Source organism: Erythranthe guttata, chromosome 6, assembly GCF_056151865.1.
Source record: "Erythranthe guttata isolate IM_541 chromosome 6, IM_541, whole genome shotgun sequence".
NCBI classification, from domain to species: Eukaryota; Viridiplantae; Streptophyta; class Magnoliopsida; order Lamiales; family Phrymaceae; genus Erythranthe; species Erythranthe guttata.
In genome coordinates, this window is record NC_142538.1 from 17,058,253 (window position 1) to 17,079,716 (window position 21,464).

At 35.2% G+C, this 21,464-nt stretch overlaps 3 protein-coding genes across 9 annotated transcripts; 2 read left to right on the forward strand and 1 right to left on the reverse strand.

Moving 5' to 3' along the window:
* The first annotated feature begins 413 nt into the window (after positions 1-413).
* LOC105955678 (uncharacterized) lies at positions 414-7,321 on the forward strand. 4 transcript variants are annotated; one of them, XR_016031893.1, is made up of 17 exons: positions 414-865; positions 1,650-1,754; positions 1,835-1,901; positions 2,011-2,195; positions 2,344-2,604; positions 3,281-3,364; positions 3,466-3,513; positions 3,604-3,665; positions 4,445-4,502; positions 4,839-5,019; positions 5,633-5,754; positions 5,973-6,053; positions 6,133-6,207; positions 6,385-6,439; positions 6,530-6,590; positions 6,672-6,859; positions 6,952-7,321. XR_016031893.1 is itself a non-coding variant. In XM_088820005.1 (17 exons), the coding sequence occupies exons 1-17, from the start codon at positions 470-472 to the stop codon at positions 7,150-7,152; spliced, it is 2,199 nt and encodes a 732-aa protein (XP_088676131.1). In that variant the 5' UTR covers positions 414-469; the 3' UTR covers positions 7,153-7,321. The 4 variants fall into 4 exon arrangements, 2 of the variants coding, with proteins under 2 accessions (XP_088676131.1, XP_012834912.2); XR_016031894.1 differs by having other exon boundaries at positions 6,539-6,590; XM_088820005.1 differs by having other exon boundaries at positions 6,703-6,859.
* A 117-nt stretch (positions 7,322-7,438) lies between these two features.
* On the forward strand, positions 7,439-11,420 carry LOC105955375 (uncharacterized). Of its 2 annotated transcripts, none has more exons than XM_012979091.2 (8): positions 7,439-7,648; positions 7,762-7,987; positions 8,386-8,785; positions 9,497-9,640; positions 9,756-9,915; positions 10,403-10,562; positions 10,823-10,966; positions 11,083-11,420. In XM_012979091.2, exons 1-8 carry the CDS (start codon positions 7,533-7,535, stop codon positions 11,287-11,289), a joined length of 1,557 nt encoding a protein of 518 aa, XP_012834545.2. In that variant the 5' UTR covers positions 7,439-7,532; the 3' UTR covers positions 11,290-11,420. The 2 variants fall into 2 exon arrangements, with proteins under 2 accessions (XP_012834545.2, XP_088676132.1); XM_088820006.1 differs by having other exon boundaries at positions 7,463-7,648; positions 7,762-7,888.
* Positions 11,421-16,088: 4,668 nt separating this feature from the next.
* LOC105955374 (WPP domain associated protein) lies at positions 16,089-20,060 on the reverse strand. 3 transcript variants are annotated; one of them, XM_088820007.1, is made up of 6 exons: positions 19,827-20,060; positions 19,111-19,448; positions 17,085-18,959; positions 16,887-17,013; positions 16,709-16,810; positions 16,089-16,178 (listed from the first exon to the last, which is right to left on the reverse strand). In XM_088820007.1, exons 2-6 carry the CDS (start codon positions 19,113-19,115, stop codon positions 16,101-16,103), a joined length of 2,187 nt encoding a protein of 728 aa, XP_088676133.1. In that variant the 5' UTR covers positions 19,116-19,448; positions 19,827-20,060; the 3' UTR covers positions 16,089-16,100. The 3 variants fall into 3 exon arrangements, with proteins under 3 accessions (XP_088676133.1, XP_088676135.1, XP_088676134.1); XM_088820008.1 differs by lacking the exon at positions 16,089-16,178 and adding an exon at positions 16,247-16,499; XM_088820009.1 differs by lacking the exons at positions 19,111-19,448; positions 19,827-20,060 and having other exon boundaries at positions 17,085-18,952.
* Positions 20,061-21,464: the final 1,404 nt, after the last annotated feature.

Below are 21,464 nucleotides of genomic sequence, written 5' to 3' on the forward strand. Positions count from 1 at the left end.
GGCTTTCGTGTATTGGGCCTAATTATTAGATAAATTGGAGCCTATTAGGTCGGCCCAGTTTGATATATCAAACGTGTTTGACTAAAAACGAATATTATCAGTCAATCATCTTACTAGCCACTAATATTTAACTAACAAAGTTCAGTAGCAGTAAGCAAACGAGCTCTAAGAATGTCACGAGTGAGTATGTGTTTGTGGTCTTGCAATTAGAATGTTTGTGTATTGTCTGTATCATTGCTCTTATCAAATTTAATTTATAATTGAAGGGTATAACAGTCTTTACACCTAGGGGTAATTTTGGAAAAATTATGCTGGAGTTTGGATTATAACCGTAGTTTGTTGGATTTGTTTAGGCGGGATATTAAACTTCAAATATTTTATATATAAATAAATATATATATTCAATTATATATATATTCAACTGTACACAAAACGGCATTGCACACAGAAACACCTAGAACGCGTGAAAATGGCGGAGGAAAACCCCGCGAAAGAGAGCTGCATCCGAATTGCAGAAGAGCTGCCGGTGACCGCCGTGGACTACATCAACCAGGAGAATTGGAACAGTTTCTTCACCTCAAAAGGCGCCGACGATTTCTGCGAGTGGTACGCCGACTGGCCCCAAATCCGGACCTCACTCAAAAACCTTCTCTCGTTTCCGCTGTTTCAACCGCTGCCGGAGGAGGTGAGTATTTTGGTGCCGGCGTGCGGGGCCTCGAGGCTGTCGGAGCATCTCTACGATGAAGGGTTTAGGCATATAGCGAGTGTGGATTTCTCGAAGGTGGTGATTCAGGCCATGATGAAGAGGAATATCAGAGCACGGCCTGAGATGAAGTGGCGCGTGATGGATATTACTGATATTAAGGTAATTTTTCCCTTTTCTTCATATTCAGTACCCTAGGCCATGTGGTTTTTGGGGCTTATGCACAAATTCACTAGTTTCTAACCCTTGCAATTGCACCGAAGGGTTTACCTCATAGTAATCAAATTAATTGTAAAAATTGTCAGTTGATTGTAATTAGGAAATCGCCGATATGTATAATAAAAAGTGGGCTGGTGTATTTGTTCAATTATGGAAACTGAGATTATGGTTTTATGATGTGGGAATTTAATTTTGGGTCAGAAAATATGGTTATTAGGATATTTTAATCCATGTTGCAATTTTGGTGAAATGAGAGGATATCAGTGCAGTTTTTTGGATTTAGTTCATCTCCAAAGTGCCTGTTTCAAATGATTAATCAAATCATTTTTAGTCAATTAGCCTGTAATTTCCCGCACTTTACTCTTTTGGCATGGTTATGTCAATTACGAAAATGAAGAACGGGAATGGATTCTGAAGAAATTGCCACCTTGTTCATCAACCACTAAATTAGTGCGCCTCTGTTCTGTGATTGCATTTACCAACAATGCGAATGTGATGGATAGTTGCACTACTATATGTAGATTCGCATGCACTCAGTTAAGCATTTGTTTTATTGGCTATTCTGTGCTAACCTGGTAGTTCCGCTATCGCTTGTTTTATCAATTTCATGACTTATTTGCTAGTCGTTAACAATTACTCTTAGCATCATGAACTTATTTCTTATCCTATTTTCTGGAACTCTTTTCTCTATCTATTTCCTTTTTCTAATGATTTGTAATTGATTCAGTTTCCAAGTGGGATCTTTGATGCCATCGTCGATAAGGGAGGATTGGATATTCTGATGGATTCCGAGCATGGCCCCAGATCAGGACCATTATCTTATATATCCGAGGTTTATGATAGTCTTGTTTGATAATGACACAATTTCGATCTCGTTACTTGTTATGGTCCAAAAGTTTGACTTGTCAACAGGTTAAAAGACTGTTAAAAGCTGGAGGCCTATATATTTGTCTCACCTTGGCAGAACCTCTTGTGCTAGGTACTGTTTCACATTATTATGGTGAACGTGAAGATAGGAGTAGTTGGATTTTTATTCAGTATATCGTTTCTCTCTGCACTAAATTATTTCAATCATATGACTCTCTCAGATCTACTTTTTTCAAAGTTCCGATTTGGGTGGAAGATCAATCTTTATACCATTTCTGACGAAGCATCTCCTGGAACCACCACACAACAGACTTTTATGTTGGTCGCAGAGAAATCTATTTTCACTGTTGTGTCTCGGATAGTACCATCCATGGATGTATCTTTTGTAGAAACTCAGGGTATTCAGGTGAGAGCAGTCGACCGTTTTCTTTTGTCCATGTACCCCCCTTTAAGACCATGCGCTTTGGTCAAGATTCCGAACAATCTGATACCAGTGCTGTTATTTGGATTACTACGGATCTTGAGAAATACATTTACTTTTTGAGACGTTATAGGTTGATGAGCTACTTGAAGCACTTAAAAGAGAAAATACCATCCGTGAAGAGTACTCCAAGAGCACTGATAAATGGTACTCACTTGAAGAGCTGAAGCAAGGGATCAAAGGAAACATTGGAGTGATTGAATCTGGTCGTGTTATAAAGCTTTTTTTAGGTGAAACTGGAATATCGCGTTTCTTCTATACTTGTGTCCTTCTTGATGCTCCTCCAGAGACTGGACCTTTCTCAAAACAATTTCTCGTATTATTTTTGCAGAAAGTTAGTTCTTTTTTCTCCCCTTAGCCCTTCACTTGTCGTTTTAGTTACAGTTAAAGAGTCTATTGCTCTTCCGTTCAGGAAAATCTGAAAATAGATATACTTTAATTGCTTAAAAAGTTGTGCAAAACGAGTATATTAATCTAATATGAGATTATGGTGTTTATTTGCTACATAACCAAGCTCTATCTCCTTCTTATTTATTGCTAAGTTAGTCTATCGTAGATCGTGTTCTTCCTGTCAGTTACTTTTCTGTTTAAACTTTTGCCAACCTGGACAGCATTGAGTCTGTCTCTTTATACCTTATTTTCAAAATTAACCAGCTTCAACTTCCATGACTTATTTTAATAATCTGTTGCCTTTCAATATAGGGTCAGGCAACTGTGCTATATAACATTAAATAACTCATGTCTCTAAAGTTTAAGCTTTTGCATGAGATGTTCATTTGAATCTCACCATCGTCCATTTATGAGAAAGTCCACATACGAAACTTTACTAAGAAGTAGTCTATACCAGATGAAGTGTGTTAGAGTTACTGCTTCTTAAATTATTACATCTGTTAGAGATTAAAATTAAATATGAGATAATCATTAACCACGTGGTTCACTTGCTATTGGCATACTTCACTACTTAATTTTTTTCCAGTCCAACTGTTATGTGACTGAGGTTTACAATTCAGTCTCAAGTTTCCCAGAAGATCCTCGCATCAGAATTCCAACAATGGCTCGTTCTTCAAAGCTTCAAAGCTGCTCGACTGTTGATTGTAAATATTTCCAGTCATTTATAAATTTGGTGTACTTTCTTCCTGTACCTGCCTCTTCATATTTCATTTTTCACTCACATCATTTTATTGATTGGTTTTAGATTGTACTGGATTGCAGTTATTTTCGTGTTAACCCGGTCGGTATAGGGGTAATATTGAAATTTATTTTCAATATGTAATCCAAATTGTGAGCTGTATACTTGATGTATACGTAAATTTTTATTTTTTTCCTTTTTCAGGAGGATACCGGCTATTGTGTCGATGAACTGTGCCAAGTGGGAAACGGTGACACTAATGCTGAGTAAGTATCCCATCAGCATCGCTTGTCCAATACATAACTCATTCGATAATGATTTTAGCTCTTGATTTCATATTAGCCATGCTAGTTTTGTAGTATATTTTGTTTAGATACTATATTTCATCAGCTCGCCAATTGGCCCCATCCTTATTTGCAAAGTATAAATCTTTCGTGGTCTTAGTTTAAGTGTTTTATGCACAAGGTTTTGTTTCTTCAATGGTATAGCATGTTTATGGGTTGTTCAGTATACCAAGGTATGCACCCTATTTTGGGAACACTTGTGAAATGTTTTGGATAAATGGGTTTTGAGATTGCAAGTAAGATTATGTTACTATATTCTTTCTAAGAATTGCATGAGAAATACCATTTTTCTCATTCTTGTGTGAGAACAGACGAGGAATCGTTTAAAACCTAGGACTAGGAGGGAAAACAATTGATGGTGCACGTACTAATGGCATTTTTGTTTAGATTGTGTGATATTCTTCTAGTTACAAGAGAAATATGCAGTACTTCTAAGAGTAGGTGAAAAAGGATTTATCTGTTCCACGGGATGGTGAAGGTGTTCCTTCATACTGATACTTCATGCTTTGGATAGTGAGAGAAGTCATATTCATTTTCATTGAAATAGAACTTACCCTATGGTGCACCAAGAAATTGATGGAATGAGAGAGCATTAAAGTTGTTGCAATGGTATTGCCAGAATGATTTTACACGTATTCGCATCTTGATTACAAAGTTCTCCTCTAAGGATTAATAGAGTTTATCAAATGGACCTCTTGCAGATTTACGGCTGAAGATGATACGATTGAGGGGATTAAGCAGAATAAAATTGTCCATCAGGTTGAAGAACTACTATTTCTTGCCTCATATTATGAGATCTATAGGAGTTGTATTGATTGTCTTTTTCTTGTGTAGAGTAAGTTTGTTCCAGAATATGGGTATAGCTTTTAAATTGATGTGCTAATACTTTGGTGTTCACTGATAATTATTACTACCTCTAAAGGATATTTTGACATACTATTTTTTTTTCAATTCTCAACATTGATTATTTGCTCTCTTAGCACACTTTCATGGTTCTATATTCAGTGGCATGTTTCTAATGCAAGTTTCTAGGATTAGATCTTTCATATCTACTGCTCTTTATGTATTTCCGTCTCTCTACTTTGGTTCATCCAGGTTTCATCTGTCTTGACTGGTCAAATCATTGTCGAAGACGTGATATATAATCAATCTCAGGATATCACATTCCGCCGCCTTTATTTTGAAAGAACTGAGAGTTTGATGCATTCTGAAGCTCCATTATCCACAGAAGCTTTCCGACAGAAGAAAGGAAAACCAAAAAAAATTGATTCTCACGGTGAATTTCTGATATCTATCAGCTTTTCTTTTTTTCCTTATGCACTTTAGTTAACCCCATTTGGGTTTTGGAGCCATTTTAAATTATGACTTTTTGCTGCATACATTCAATAATTTGTTTCCTTAATGTAGCCATGTATAAGATATTAGCCATGTTCTAATTCTAAGAATTCATCCATAGCTAATAGAATTGGGAAACAAAATAACCACAGGATACTCCAGATTATACTGTTCTCATCTGCATATTATACTAAGATGAAAGAAAATTCAAATTTTGTCCTCCGATTCTTTATTTACACACACAGAGTTATAATACTTTCTAGGATTGGTAGACTTCAGGTTCTTTTGCTAGGCGGGCTTCTCTGAGAATGTGATCTATCAATTTATATTTAGGTTCCGGTGGCAATAATTGTAGGACCTGTACCTAAGGCTCAGTGAAACTATCTTCATTGCGAAAATTGACACGCAAGCAGCTTTTACTACACATCTCTAAGTCATCTCTTTTTTTTCGAAGCTACCTTAAAAGCCTTTTAAACTTACTGTTATCTACCGCTGAGGAATACAAGTAGCAATATTTATTCACCTTCATTAATCGTCTTTTTAATCCGGGGCAGCATCAATTGGTGTTAAAGTTGTTGAACACCAAATTTTGACAACTGGATTCCACAAGGGGGTTATTGCTGGACTACTGTTGTTTTCTACACATTCAAAAAGAACTACCAAAGCTGGTGGTTTGGTGAGCCATCTACTAATTACTTCCTCATCTCTTTTTTGCTTAAATGATTCTCCAAAATAGAGGCAAAAAACCTGCATAAGTGACTAAGTTGCTATTAACATTGATGACTAATTTATTTACTAATTAATATAGTATCTCCATATTAATATATTATTATTCACTGTTCATACAGCTGTTCGTGTAATGGAAATGAACTAAAATATTCCCACTTTTTTCAGGTCAAAACAGTGATCATTGGTCTTGGACCAGGAATACTTCCTATGTTTATGAGAAATCGCCTACCTTCTCTAAAGATTGAGGTACAACGAAAATTCTGGCTGTGTTGATTTACCATTTTTTTCAATTCTCTTCTCCTTATGTATATTCTTAATTTGCCAGGTCGTCGAGTTAGATCCTGTGGTTCTGAATGTTGCTAGCAATTATTTTGGTTTTACAGAAGATGAAAGGTTGAAGGTGATATTCTATTTTCTAACGTTTTCTTGTTTAAGGTTGTGAAAGGCTGTTGATTCTAAACATCCACATTTCATTTAGCTGTAACATGCAAATGTTTGAAGATGCTTACATTAATTCTGACTTAAAACTGCAAAAAATTGCTCATACTTTTAGTACTCTCCTTCTTCTCATGTTCAGGTACATATTACTGATGCAATTAAGTTTGTCAGAGAGAAAGCAAATTCTGAGGCAGGTAGGTATAAAGTAGCAACAACTAGTTGTGTACTGTAGTAATATAGAAAAGGTCACAACGGCATGCTCAGCAGCAAGTAGTTAACCGTAGTTCATGCAGATGGAAGCAAAGTTGATTTACTTATAATCGATGTGGATTCATCAGACTCAAGGTAACGGAGCTTTTAATAAAATAAAATAAAGAAATAATTTTATTTATTTATTTTGGTATCATTTTTTTTTTCACCTGCTAGGTACTGTTTTTTTTTTTTTTAAATTGTGCAGTTCGGGCTTAATCAGTCCAGAGGCAGACTTTGTTGAGGAATCTTTTCTATTGACCGTAAAAGACTCACTTTCCGACAAAGGTTTATTCATCTTTAAGTTGATCCCGAAGCACTACTTTACTAGTATGAGGGCATCGGTGTATTCAAAATTGAAAAGGGTGAGAAAAACTCGTGAAGTAACATTTGTTTCGGGTTTTTTTTTCCTTCTCTTTGCATTATGTTTTGATGATACATGGTGGACATTTGACAGGTATTTAGCAACCTGTATCACATGTACGTGGACGACGGCTTCGTCGAAATAATATTTGGAGTGAAGAAGGAAGGTCCGGTTGAACTTGACGAAGTTTGTAAAGCACTTGAAAGATCGTTACTGGGTAATTACAAGATGCATCCTTGGATCAATAATGTGTTACATGATTCCAAATTGATCAAACCATTAGTACTACCCTGATGATAATGGTTTTATTGTAATTAGTGACCGACTGGTTTGTGCTTCTTTTTGTATAGCTCTATTAAATAGTGTTACTATACTATGAATGTGAGCAGATATTGTAAATATCTGGTGATCTGATGAGAGGCATTACTGTGTTGATATAATACATTTGCACATATTAGTATTACCCTTTATTGCTGTAGTTTCTTGAATTTTGACACTATACCTTTTTCATTTAAAAAAAAAATTAAAAAATAAAAATAATGATTCTACTTCAATCAATTGCTACCGCTCCTCTTCCCAAATATTTGGAGAGAAATCCCTCTCTCTCTCTCTCTCTCTCTCTCTCTCTCTCTCTCTCTCTCTCTCTCTCCTCTTTGTGAGTGTGTGTGTGTGTGATGAACATCTATCACACTATTTCTTCTTCTGCCCATCACTCGAAAACTTACAGCCCACTAAAACAACCATGGCAAAGATTTCATCAGCACCACCAAAATTGTCTGAAATCCAGGACGTGAGATTTTATTACCTATTAATTTAATTTCTTGTTTTTCTAAGACTAGAAAAATATTTTAACTTCAATCTCATTTGTGTGTATCTAAACTAAATCAATGTTTACATCAATAGTGCTCAATTTGGGTGTGGATCATTCAGCTTCCCTCAACAAAAATCACACATTTGGAAATTATCAGAAACAAAGAAGAAGAGATTTATAATAATTAGAGTGAGGTCGAAAGATGAAGCTGCTGTTGCTGTGAGTAAAAAGGGCACTATTGCTGGTGCAGTTGCTCTTATTGTTGGCACAAGTATTGGTTCTGGCATTCTTGCTCTTCCTCAGAAAACTTCACCCGCTGTAATTACTACTTATTTCTTTTTCCTTTTTTTTTGTGATTTCAAGAAAATGGGTTTTGAGAAAGATTAAAGTTTTCATCTTAAAAAACAATAAAAGCAGGTAAATTGATTGATTTTAGACCAATTATTTCTTAATGAAAATGGGATTTGAAAAAGATTCAATTTTTCATCTTAAAAAACAATAAAGGTTTGGTAAATTGGTTGATTTTAGACCAATTGCTTCTTCAAGAAAATGGGATCTGAAAAAGATTCAATTTTTCATCCTAGGAAACAATAAAATTCGGAAAAATCAAATCAAGAATCGACGGGTTCGACGAAATTGAGCTTCTTTTTTTTCTTTCATCGTATAGTGATATTTTTGCATTTTCGACACTCATGTACATATTCTTATATATGTAGGGACTACTTCCAAGTTCAATATCAATGACAATGTGTTGGGCATTCTTGTTAGTCGAAGCGCTTTTGCTGGTCGAAATAAACGTCGGTTTGCTAAAGAAGAAGAAGAAATCAAAAGTTGACAAAGATTATGATGAGTTAGAGGTAATATCTATTAGAACAATGGCTGAAGAGACACTTGGAGAATGGGGTGGATCTTTAGCAACTGTCACATATGTTTTCTTAGGTTACACTTCTATGATTGTCTACTGTTCGAAATCGGGCGAGATTCTCCATCGTTTGACCGATATTCCGGAATCAATTTCCGGAATATTCTTCACTTTTCTTTTCACCATTCTTATATCTCTTGGAGGTACAAGAACCACTGATCAAGTTAACCAATGGCTTACTGTGTCTATGATAGGTACAATGTTTGCTGTAATTCCCTATTATTATTGCCTTCAATTTTAAGCAAATGTATAGGATTTTTTTTTATAATCGGCTCGGTTAGGGGTGGAAATTAGAACGTAATTTCCGATTTTCTGCCGAATTCGATCCAATTTTTTTCAATTTTGGAACAATATTTTTCATGCCGAATTTCAAAAATTACGATTTCCTGTTTTTTTTTTTTTGTTTTTTTTTTTTGACATTTGTGGATTTGAATTGGAATTATGTATGAGATTCTGATTTCTGATTCGGTTTTAATTTCTGAGAAACAATAAAAAAAATTCTGAAAATTACACTTATAATATAGTACAGTTAAACCTTTATAAATTAAAACAGTCGAACCTTAATTTAGTGAATTATTAAATTATCGAGTTAACACGTTTTCACCGAGTCGGGACCGAGAGAAACTATTATTTAATCGAGGTTATTAATTTATCGAGGTTCTACCGTATTTATATTATTAGGTGACTAAAAATTGGAATTTTCCCGATCCCGTTCAGAAAATATCCGATTTTGGAACAAATTATTTTTTTCATCCCAATTTCCGATACTCTTTTTTCAACTTCCAAAATTAAAATCGAAAATTTTCCGAAAGTGCAAATTCCGATCTGATCAGTGCGATTTTCACCCCTAAATTCTTGATTAGTAATTTTTTTTTTGAGTATAAGAAGATGATGATGAAATGCAGGTTTGCTTATAGCAATAGAGATTGTTGCTGTTCACTTCGGAGGGTGGTCGGGATTCGATGGCGGCGGTGGTGGCAACTGGGCAAAAGTTCCGGCAACTCTTCCGGTGTTGATATTTACGTTGGTTTATCACGATCTTGCTCCAGGTGGATAAATATTTATCTTATTCAATCTCTTCTTAATTATCATTTTCATGAGAATGCATACCTAATTCGATTACTTTTTTCGTTTTTTTATAAATTGTGTTTGTTGTTCGTGCAGTTCTTTGTGCTTATTTGGAAGGCGATCTTAAACGCATACGGGCTTCGATTTTTCTCGGGAGTTTGGTGCCATTGTTAGCATTGCTTATATGGGAGGCAATTGCATTAGGCCTTCCCAATCAAGAAAATCAAGTTTCTGATCCTGTTGAGTTGCTTCTCAGGTTAGTTACTTACTTACTTTCCCAAGTTTATTGCAATTAGCACCCTTGTCTTTACCTTTATTAGCAAAATCCTCCCTATGATTTGATTTTATTACCAAACTACCCCTAAAAATTGCATCATTTTATAGGATTTTTTTTGCTAATATTTATAACAAGATGTTTTTCTTTTTATCAATTCAACATAACACACGTGGGCACTAAATGCAACAAACTCTAACTTTCGCTTATCGAGCAAGATTAGGTGCAAAAACTAATCGAGTCGAGCAGCACATGATTGTTCAACTTTTTGTTAGAATTTTTATCGAGCTATATAAAATAAAAAGCTCTAGTTGAGCTTAATAATCATTTTTATTCTAATAATCGAGCTTCATATCATATCGAACATAAATATGAGTGCAACCTTACCTTGTTATGTACAAAACCAAACTCAAAAGATGCAATTTATTTTAAAAGAAATATCGAGTACTTTACTATATTTCTATTACAGTGTGAGATGGGATGGAGTTCCGTTTATGGTGGAAGCGTTCTCGCTATTAGCTGTCGGAACTTCATTAATCGGCACCCTATTGAGCTTTTCGGAGTTCTTCAAGGAGCAACTCAATAAAATGCCCATTGATTCTCCATCAACACAACTTCTTGTGGAAGAGGTATAACGATTCTATTCTTGTGTAATAACTTAATTATTTGCTTTAAGAAATTAAATATACAGTTAAACCTCTATAAATTAATACAGTCGGGACTAGGGGAGTTCTATTAATTTAGCGAATTATTAGATTATCGAGTTGATAATTTAACATGTTTTCACCGAGTCGGGACCGAGATAAACTATTATTTAATCGAGGTTCTACTGTATAACTATTTTAAGTGCATGATTGAAGCTAATTAAAAGTAAATTATTGTTTTGAAGGAATCAAACTCATTTAATTATGACATGAATAAATGGTGGGATAAAAACAAAGGCAGCATCACAGCTACTGCAATGGTTGTTGCCCCTTCTCTTTTTGTGTCTACAACTATACCAGATTCTTTTTCTGCAGCCACAGATATTGCTGTAAGTCTTGTTTATATATATATATATATATATTTTTTTTTTTCTTGATAACAATTTTTTTTTTTCAAAAAAGAAAAAAAGAAACTAATAATCGAGTGTGTTCGTTGGATGAATAGGGAGGGTACTGCATGACAATGTTGTATGGAGTACTTCCACCGGCAATGGCGTGGGCGACGATCAATAAGAAGAAGAAGAAAAAACGAGGCGAAAAATTAGTATCGATATCAAGAACAAAACCCGTGATTGTTTGTATGGGATTGATTGCTTGTGGGATTGTGGTACAGCAGATCATTCAAGATTTCTCTTTCTTGCATTATCCCTAACAAAATTTATTTTGTCTCAATGTAAATATAGTATTTACTTTTTAGAAATTTGTAATATATATTTATATATAATTCTGTGTAAATACATATAGACCAGGAGTGTATATTTAATGGCTCTGTATTTTTCAAAATATTTTAACGGCCTTCTAATTTTTTTTTGGAGAAAATACTGAAAAAAAAAATTATGGAGAAAACATAGTTTTAAGAACAATAAGTCAATAACACATTGTGTAACACGCATTTTAGTATATTAAACTATTGGCTGCGGCTATATGCAAGACTAAAACCACTTGTGCAAGACCAAATTAAAAATTTCAATGTATAAATACTATAATACCCTTACTTGTTAAAAAAATAGAATATTCCAAATGTGCAAGACCAAAAATTCAAAAACACAAAAAACCCTATCACAAAACCACAAGACCAACTCTCATCTTCTCCATCTTCCAAAACCCACAAGACCTTTCTCCTTCCTCCTCCATAAACCTACAAAACCTAAACATGTAAAATCATCAAAACTCGACAAATCTTACAAAGATGGCAAGTATGGATCAGAATACATCAAAATAGAAGATTCTACGGTGGAAAAACCCAAGAAGATATGCATTTATGGGGTTTTTTAGCTAGAATATCGTTTTTCCAAAAAAAATCCCGCGCAAACGAATTCGACATGTACAGGTCGAATTTTATGGGTAAAAATCGACATTTAGATGTCGAATTTTAGGCATAAAATTCGACATTTGGCCTAAAATTGGTCTACTCGCGTGTTTTCACACGAGCAACTTATTTATTTTTTTTTTCTAAATTTTTTTTGTTTAAATTAAATACTAATTCATGTTTTTTTTAAATTCTAGATGGCCGGAGGTAGAGGGAAAAGTTTAACGAGTCAAGTTACAGGAAAAGGTAAGAGTTTAATGAAAGCTTTGGGTCGGAAGTCGAATCCGGATGATCCGGATCATATTGGAGATCGGGGAGCTCTTGCATCCGATCGTAGAAGGAAAGCGACGACAATTTATGTCAATCCAACCACAGTTACTTGATTTGATAGTGTTATTTATATTTTATATTTTATAGTTAGGATTATTGTAACAAGGAATATATATAACATAAACAAAATGTGTAAAATGATTATAATAAATAATGTTAAATAGATTATTAATTATCATATTCATTATTATTAAATAATTTAATTAAATTATTTCTAATAAAAAAATATAAAAAATGAATGGACTTGAGCTTAATCCATGTAGATCTTACGATTCGAATAAAATGTAAATGTAAAAAATAAAATAAAAATTAAATCATATGATCTACGATTTAATTCTTACGATTTTTACAAACTAAACCAATTATTAAAAGAGAAATCACATCATAATATTTTGATAATACTATTCATATATAATGTTATTTTTAAAGTAAGAATATTAATTGAAATGAGATATAATCTATTTTTGTTAAAATAAACATCATTTATAATTTTAAATAATTATCTTATGATAAAATCCTCAATAATATTAATAAGTTCTTGTCAATAATTGAGGTAAATCGATTTAAATTAATTGAAATGAGTTATAATCTATTTTTTTTAAATAAACATATTATTTTATTTTTCATTCGATTTTTTCACACTATCGATTTTAATAACATAAGTGAATTGATTCAATACTTTATATTTTTCAATAATGGAGATTATATTGATATATTAATTAATAATAGATGTTTTGAAGTGTTGAACCGTGATTATATATATTTTTTTCTTATATTGCATTTGTTAATTATTTAATAATAATTAATATGAAAATTATTAATTTATTTAACATATTTATCATTTACACCATAGTTGTATATAATATATATTTATTGTCTATTTTTTATCAAATATGTTGGTTGGCCCAGTGGTAAAGAGCTGCACTTCTTCCCCGCTGCCCCGAGTATGAACCCCAAAATGTGAATTTTCGGACAAAAAAACCGGATATTTCCGGGTTGACCCGCCGGGTCCTCGGGCCGGGTCCCCGGGTCCGAGCCCTCGGACCCCCCGCCGGGTAGATCCGTCGGGTCCCGGGTCCAAATAATCGGGACCTAAAACCGATCCGGACTTGGCCCGGTCCATGGTCAACGGAGTGGGGCCGAGGCGGGTCGGGGCGGTCAACGGGCGGGTCCGGGCCGGGTTCGGGTCAAACCCGGGAGGGGAAGGGGTCGTGGGGGACCGATGACTAGGGGTAGTGGATCGAGGGTTAGACAGTAGGATAGTTATGACAATTGTTTTTTATTTTGACTATTATTTTCCATTTTCATTGGTTCTGTAGTAGGATGATTGTTACTCGTTTTTCTATTTTGATTGTGTAGAACAGTTACTTGTTTTTCTGTTTTTATTGTTTTGAACGATTACTCGATTTTCTATTTTGATTGTGTTGAACGATTACTCAATTTTTTACTTTATTGTGTCAAAAAATTACTCTATTTTCTATTTTGTATTTTAAATATGATTAAAAATAATAATAATAATAATTGTACTCGCGTAGTTTTACGCGAACATAGACCATGTACTCGTGTAATTCTGCGGGAGCAAAAGCTCTTTGTTCGCGTGAAACTACGCGAGTACAATTTTTTATTTTTTTTAATGCGATTTAATTTATTATTAATTAAAAAAAACTTACTCGCGTGATTTCACGCGAACATGGATGTTTTGCTCGCGTGAAATCACGCGACCAAAACTTCTCTGTTCGCGTGAAATTACACGACCACTGAGAAGGTTCTCGCGTAAAATAACACGAAAAAAAAAAAAAAAAAATATATATATATATATATATATATATATATATATATATATATATATATATATATATATATATATATATATATATATATATATATATATATATATATATATTCATCTTCTCGTTTTGCACGAGCACATGCCATGTGCCCGTGCAAAATCACACGAACACAAGAAAAAAAAATAAAAAATCAAGTACTCGTGTGATATTACGCGAGCACATGCCATGTGCTCGCGTAATATCACACGAGTACTTGAAGATTCGAGAAAAAACAAAAATATTACCTCCGAGTCTATATTTGTTGGATCCATTTTAGAAATTGTTGAATATCTAATTTTTTTTGCAATGAATGTTGAAATTTGGCTTTTAAAGAATTATAGGATTTAAAAAAAATGTAAAATGGTAAAAACTTAAAGTAAAAAGGTAAAGAGTTATGGTAAAAATGTGCCTGTGCGCCAAAATAGCGCCTGCGTATATAACCACCCTTTAAAAAATATATATATTATTTACCCCACTTTTTTATTTAACAACTTTAGTAAAAGTAGCTTATAAGCTCACTATCTAAATAGTTTAAAAATTAATTTGAAAAGTAAAACGTAAACGTTTATCTACTCTTAAAACAACTTATCAAATGTTAGAATTTATTAGAATGGGTTTAGCCAAACGAGCCCCTAACAATTAATTCCATAATTGGTCAGATTTTATGCACTCTAAACATTATTTCAATGATAATTATCATTTATGATTTCTTCCAAAGAATCAATAAACGTTAATTACAATAATTACAAAATTAAATCAGTAGAATCATATTGTTATTAATCGAGATTGCTTTCGATTTGGTAACGGTCTCTTCTCATGTGTATAAATAATCTCAATTTTCTACACTACAAACACATCTTTTTATCATCAAAAAAAAAAAAAACACATCTTTTTAATATATTTTTTTATTAAAAAAAAAAAAAAAAAAAAAAAAAAGAAAAAAAGATGAGTGAAGCAAAGAAGATGATGCAATTCATATTTTGGGCATATTTTATATTTGGAATTGGATGTAAGAGTGGAATGGGTGCAGTAATAATAGATATAAGTCCAATACCATGTAATGGGGGTAATTGTGACTTTGTGTGCAGTCAACGCTATTGTGGGAATTTGTTTTGTGCAGGTGGTCAATGTTTTAGTGACCCTAAAATCTATGGTAAGAAACAAGTTTGCTTGTGTAACCCTAGAGTATAATAACACTATCTTGGAATAAAGTTTTTTTCTCATTGTGGAGAATGAGAATAAATTTGTTGTTTCTTGAATTGTTTGTTTGTTTGTTTTCTTTCTTTTTCTCTCTTTTTTTTTTTATTTCAACTTTTTATTTATGTTTTTAGAAATTTCGAGCTCGAATATGTAGTGACGATTCTACAAAAAAAAAAAAAAAAAAACTTAGTTGAAGGTGTGATCCTTTTCTCAACGGACTATCGGAAAACGATCTGCGGAAAACTTTAAGCTTCATTCCTAAAAATAATTGATGGAAAAATCTTGTAGAAAAAAAATGGGAAAATCGAAATCATTCTCTATCTTTCTTTTCCCAAATGCGTTTTACCACAAGTGGTTCAACCGTCGTTTGACCCAATTTCGGTCACTCTTACATGCATGAGGGGGTAATCCACGGTTTTAATCGATCTGGTCGGGCCCACATTGCTCAGCAATCATAGCCAACGTGATCCGTACGTGTCCCCAACGTGGAAAATATATACTTCTTTTATCCATATAATTAAAAAAAAATGGAGATCTAGTATTTGCTCGTTTCTTCTTTGGTAAACGCACCATCGAAATTAGTTTGAACTCATAAAATGAGACGAACTCGACTCGAACTCATTTACAAGTAATGCATACATTCTAAATCTTTTTTTTTTGTTCAACATTTTTCTAATTATACATGTGCATTAGTTTTGTTCTTGTGGGATACAAAATTAGTCAATTATATATATATATATATATATATATATATATATATATATATATATATATATATTCTTCTTTCTTTTGTTTTTATTTATCAATCAAGACTGATTTACAAGACCTTCCATTGTTTAACTCTCTTCTGATCAACTTCAATATATCATAAACCTGCATTCAAACCAACCTTCCTTCATTAATCAAATTAGGCCATGGCAAAACAGATAAACCGAAAACAGTAAAAGAAAATTTTCCGATTCAAATCGTGAAAATATAAACATTTGTTGTTAGGGCAAATTCCGAGAAACTCCCTGAGGTAAAGTTTAATTACGAAAAAACACTCTTTTGTTTGGGCAATTACAATCATCCCCTGCAATTATGAATCTTCTTATACGTCCGGCCTTACGGTGTCAAATTCAACATAATCTTCTAGATTCCGTGGAATGTTTGCACTCGTTTTTTGCAAAAATGCAGTTTTTAATGCACCACGATCTGATATTTACAAGCCAAGAGACACATGTTATGATCATCTTGTTTCAAAATGTGGAGCTCGAATGGTGTAAAACGGGTACAAACTGGAGAATATTCCACATAATCTAGAAGATTCCACTAGATTTGACACTGCTGGGTGGACGTAAATACCCAAACATGAGGGGTTTTTTCGTAATTTGGAGAGATAGGAAATGCATATATTATATTACCTCAAAGTAGGCTGATAGAACTGTTGCATTTTGATTCAGTTGAACATATATCCTCTCAAGAAGGCAGAGAAGTGATTCCACTTGATCACCGAGTAAATCGACCTGCAGATGATACAGCAAAGTATTTATATAATCTACTTATCGACAATCTTCGTTTTATATTGATATTTTACGATACCTCAGTTTCAGCGATTTTCAAGTTGTGACATCTCGAAACGAAAGCCTTCTCGTAAATCGTCTTTCTCGTTTTCATCAAAACCACAGGTTTCTTTAGTGCATCAACTCCACTCTTCAATACTTCGATCCTGAAATGTCGATAAACCAAGACTCGAAAACTGTCGCCAAAAAAAAAAAAAAAAAAAAAAAACCCGAGTACCTTATGCATTTCTGGTCCAGATTCTTAAGCAAAACGTGCTCGACGTTTCCGATTGCGATCTGAAATTGCATGCTGATGACTTGACACACAGTATCGAGAAAAGAACGGGTTTTTTCACATTGTTGATAATTTTCACCCGAGTCCTCGAATTCTTCGAGACTTTCTTCCAACTCCACCAACAATTCTTTACTCGTGTACAATTGCTGAAGAGCCCTTTCCAGTTTTTCGTTCACTGATCTAAACGTACTTTTGTCATCGGTCAACAGCCATTCTATTGCATCACGCTCCTCGATCTCTTCGCAGTCCAATATCACTAAACTATTATATTCGCCGTGCTCTTTTATTTCCGAACTCGCACTCAGCATTAAATCCTCCTCAACTTCCAAACATTTCAATAAAGAATCGAGCTTTTCAGTTTCCAATTTTGTCCTCGAGCGAGGCGTAGTACCTTCTTGATTCTCAGCGTTCAATTTCATCCTCGAGCGTGGCGTGCAGTGTTCTTGAAAATCGAGATGTTTTAGTGCTTTTGATTCTTCGAAATGGTTTTGTGACTGCTGTTTAACAGCCTCGATTATGACAAACTGGTAGATATCTTCCCTCATGAGAGCCTCGAGGGCAAAACCGTCTTTCTCCAACTGCCACGCTTCGGCCATTTCTCGTAAGAACCCCGCGTAGATATCCTCCTTTATCGTGCTCTCCAAGTAATGTACGAAACTCGAACTCGAATTCGAGCCCTCACAACACAATTCAGTAGTAATATCTTTAATCTTGCACCGAAAAAGAAGCTCGTAAATTTCTTCCATCGAAAAAATCTGAAAACGCAACGCATCCCTCTCTTCTTCTAGTTTTTCAATCTCGACCCGTAATCCATCTCTATCATCTGTTTGGTTTGCATGATTATGGTTCCTTTTCGTAATATATTCTGCATCGAAATTTTCTCGAAGATTGCTTATAAAACCCTTCACCAAAATCGACTCTATATCTCTCTCCAAAGTCCACCTCCATTGTTTCTCCAATGGAAGAACCTCAGCACTATGCATCCTTCCAAAAGCATGATCCAACGTTTCTTTTAATATATCGATATCCGAACTCATCCGCTTAATCAATACATTTTGATTAATCAGTGGCTTTACGTTCGAATCATCCTTTGCGAAAACCGGGCTTCCAATTATTTCCTTGTCCAAGAAATCGAAGCTGAGATTAGGGCTCGAAACACGGGATTTTCTTGTCCTTCTTTCCGTGGTCAAGATATTCTTCTCGTCTTCGAGTTTCTGTTTGATGTTCAAAAACTGCTGATCGACCGAATTTTTCAAATTGAAGATGTCTTCCTCCCCTTGTGTAGTAGTACTAGTAGATAAAGATTCGTCATTCTTTATCGGCAAATCTTGAGTATGATTACTCTCTTCGTTTTTTTCATGCAGATAAAACAGCTCTCTATCTTTCAATTCGAGTGCTTGTCTTAGCTGCGACTCGTTTTCTAGCCTCTCGATTAACTCGATGTCCTTTTCGACTATGAGTTGTTTCATGTCTTGGATTCTTCCCTCAAGCCAGTTTTTGATCTCCATCAAGTCTGAGAGGATTTTGTTGGAGCTGTCCTCGAGAATGTCTGTCTCTTCTTGGACAATGCCCAAACCGCCCTCCACTAGAATAGCTGCGAGCTCGTAGAACGTTGACCGCTCGTGCAGGAACTCGATCGGTCCGTCCTTTGACTGCAGCTTTTCGTGGGCTTTGTCCATTGCGGATCTCAATATTCTCATCACTATCAAATCGGACTTTGATCTGCATTCGATTTGTCCGAATAAATCTTCCATGATTGCAAATGGAGAGAGAGAGAGAGAGAGAGAGAGAGAGAGAGAGATCCAACAACTTCTCACCCTAAAATACGGGGCATAAGTAGACCAATTTCAAGAAACAGATCCAAAGATTAAGGTGAAACGACACCATAAATTATAATTAAAATCAATAAACAATTCAAATTATTTTGATTCATTATATTTTTTTTTTCAAAGAAAAAATAAAAGTTTACTTCATTAAAGTGGTGCGGAGACAGCACGGTCGGCCCTATTCACGAGCCACTCATCGAAATACGAGTTCCACATCATCATCTGACTCGCCCACAATTTGGTGCCACATCCCAGGATAGATTCTGAGGTTCTTATCCTTTGCAGGAGCACGGTTATAGAGCGCACGTGCGCACGCTGGATCTCAAACGACATCATCTCCACCGTGCACAATCAAAAACACGGGATGTCGACTTGGTTGAACCTCTCTGCAAACTCTCATCAGCTCTTGTGCTGTGGCTGCACGAGGCCTTTGTATCGGCCTACGGGGGCTCGATAATGCCAATTTCCACTTCCACTCCACCTTTTTTTTTATGTAGATCACAACTCAATAAATAAATTGCAATCCGAAGAAGATTAAACAATCCAAGATTTATGAAAATTTAAAAAATAGATAAAAGAGGCCTATTGTGTTTGTTTTCTAATCTCTTGGATCGAAATTAGCACGTTCATAAAAATCAGAATGTTTGGAAATAATTTAGTAAATTAGAATTGGATGGGAAATCGGAATCTATATGTACTCCAATTCTGTTCCAAAAGGATTCGGAGAAATCGGAGTGAAAAATATTGTTCCGAAGTCGAAAATATTCGTAACAGAATCAACGGAATTCGGAAATTCGGTTTCATCCACCAAAACACAGCAAAAGAAGTAAAAAAAAAAAAAAAAAAGGAACTTTTTTACCTTGAAAGAAACATCAAGCAAGGAGCCGCGCGTGGGAACCACGCACCAAGTGGGAATCGAGAGGAAATGCTCCAGCTGCCACGTTTTGTTTCTTGCTGGTGGTGTACTCGGAGGCGTGGGTCACTGAGTGGCGTGCGTTGAACTCGTCCGGACTCAGTGTGCCGAATGGGCTCGTCTCGTTCGCTTCTGCAATTGGATGCTTGTACTTCGCCATTTTGTTAATTTTCTGGTTGCTAGTTACGGAATGCGGGTATAGAGAGAGAAAGAGGAGAGAGAAAGAGAGGTTAGGAAGGTGAAAAGGGCGCTAAAGTCATTATGATTATTGATTAATATACTTATTTTTGGCGGGTAGAATAGAAGTTAGGCCGACCTATGTGCTTGTATTTTATGACCTATTTTCGTGCGAATCAGCTTAATATTGGGATTTGCTTTTTACCGTTTGAAAATTGCTATTTACCGTTCAAAAAAACTCTCTCTCTCTCTCTCTAAAAAAAATTTCTCTCAAGACGATTTCTTCACAAATCATTCTTATTGGTGTGATATACGAACATAAATGAGTTCATCGGATGAAGATCGGGATAGCGAACACAGCGAGGTAAAAATTCCGTCTTTTCGATCGAAAAAAATGGGCTAAACATTCAAAAGCCCAACTTGGGCGCCCGACAGTGCAGTGCACGCCCATGTTGGGCGTGCAGTTGGCTGTTACACGCCCATTATGGGCGTTTGTAGGCCAACTGCACGCCCAACATGGGTGTGCACTGCACTGCCGGGCGCCCGACTTGGGCTTTTGGGTTTTAAACCCTTTTTTTTTTTTTTTTTTTAAATCAATTTTTTTACGTTTTTTTCAGGACGATACGTCTACATTTGAAGTTGATCATACCGATTATTTTACCACTACTCAGTTGTTTGACTCGAAGGACGAGGTAGTGGTTTGGGTGAGGTTCGTTGCAAGAGGTCTTTTTGTGAAAATAGTAAAAAGAAGCAGTCCTAAGAAAAAGATTTTTTTGACTTGTGACCTATTCGGGGAAAAACGAGAATGTCCATCAACTAATCCAGACGCGCGTCCGAGAAGGACCGGTAGCAAAAAGATAGGCTGTGGTTTTTATATTGTCGGAGAGCTACGATGGGATGATAGATGGGAGGTCAGAGTAATATACGGGAAGCATAATCATGTTCCGATATACAAGTCCGGGCATGGGATGAGTGAATTGTCTCAGGAGGAGGCGAAGATCATTAGTGATCTGTCACAAAGTCATGTGCCGCCCAAGAAGATTTTGGCTAACTTGAGAAAAAATGGTTTGGGTCTCGATGCTTATTCGAAACAAATATACAATCAGAAGGCGAAATTGAAAAGACTATCTAGGGGTGACCGTACAGTGATGCAACATTTGATTGGGTTGCTTGAGGAGCATAACTATTACAAGGTCGAGAAGGAAGTTTTTTTCTCGGAGCGGTGCGGGACCTCGAGACAGGATTAGAACCACCGAAAGTACCACCCATCGGGACAGGAGGCGGAGTCGGAGTCGGAACATCCTCGTAATCGTCATCGGATGGAAAATCCGGCACCGGAAACTGATACTTCTGCTGAAAGCGTAGTTGTGGATCGTACTCGTACTCCTGCGGATGCATATATGCATC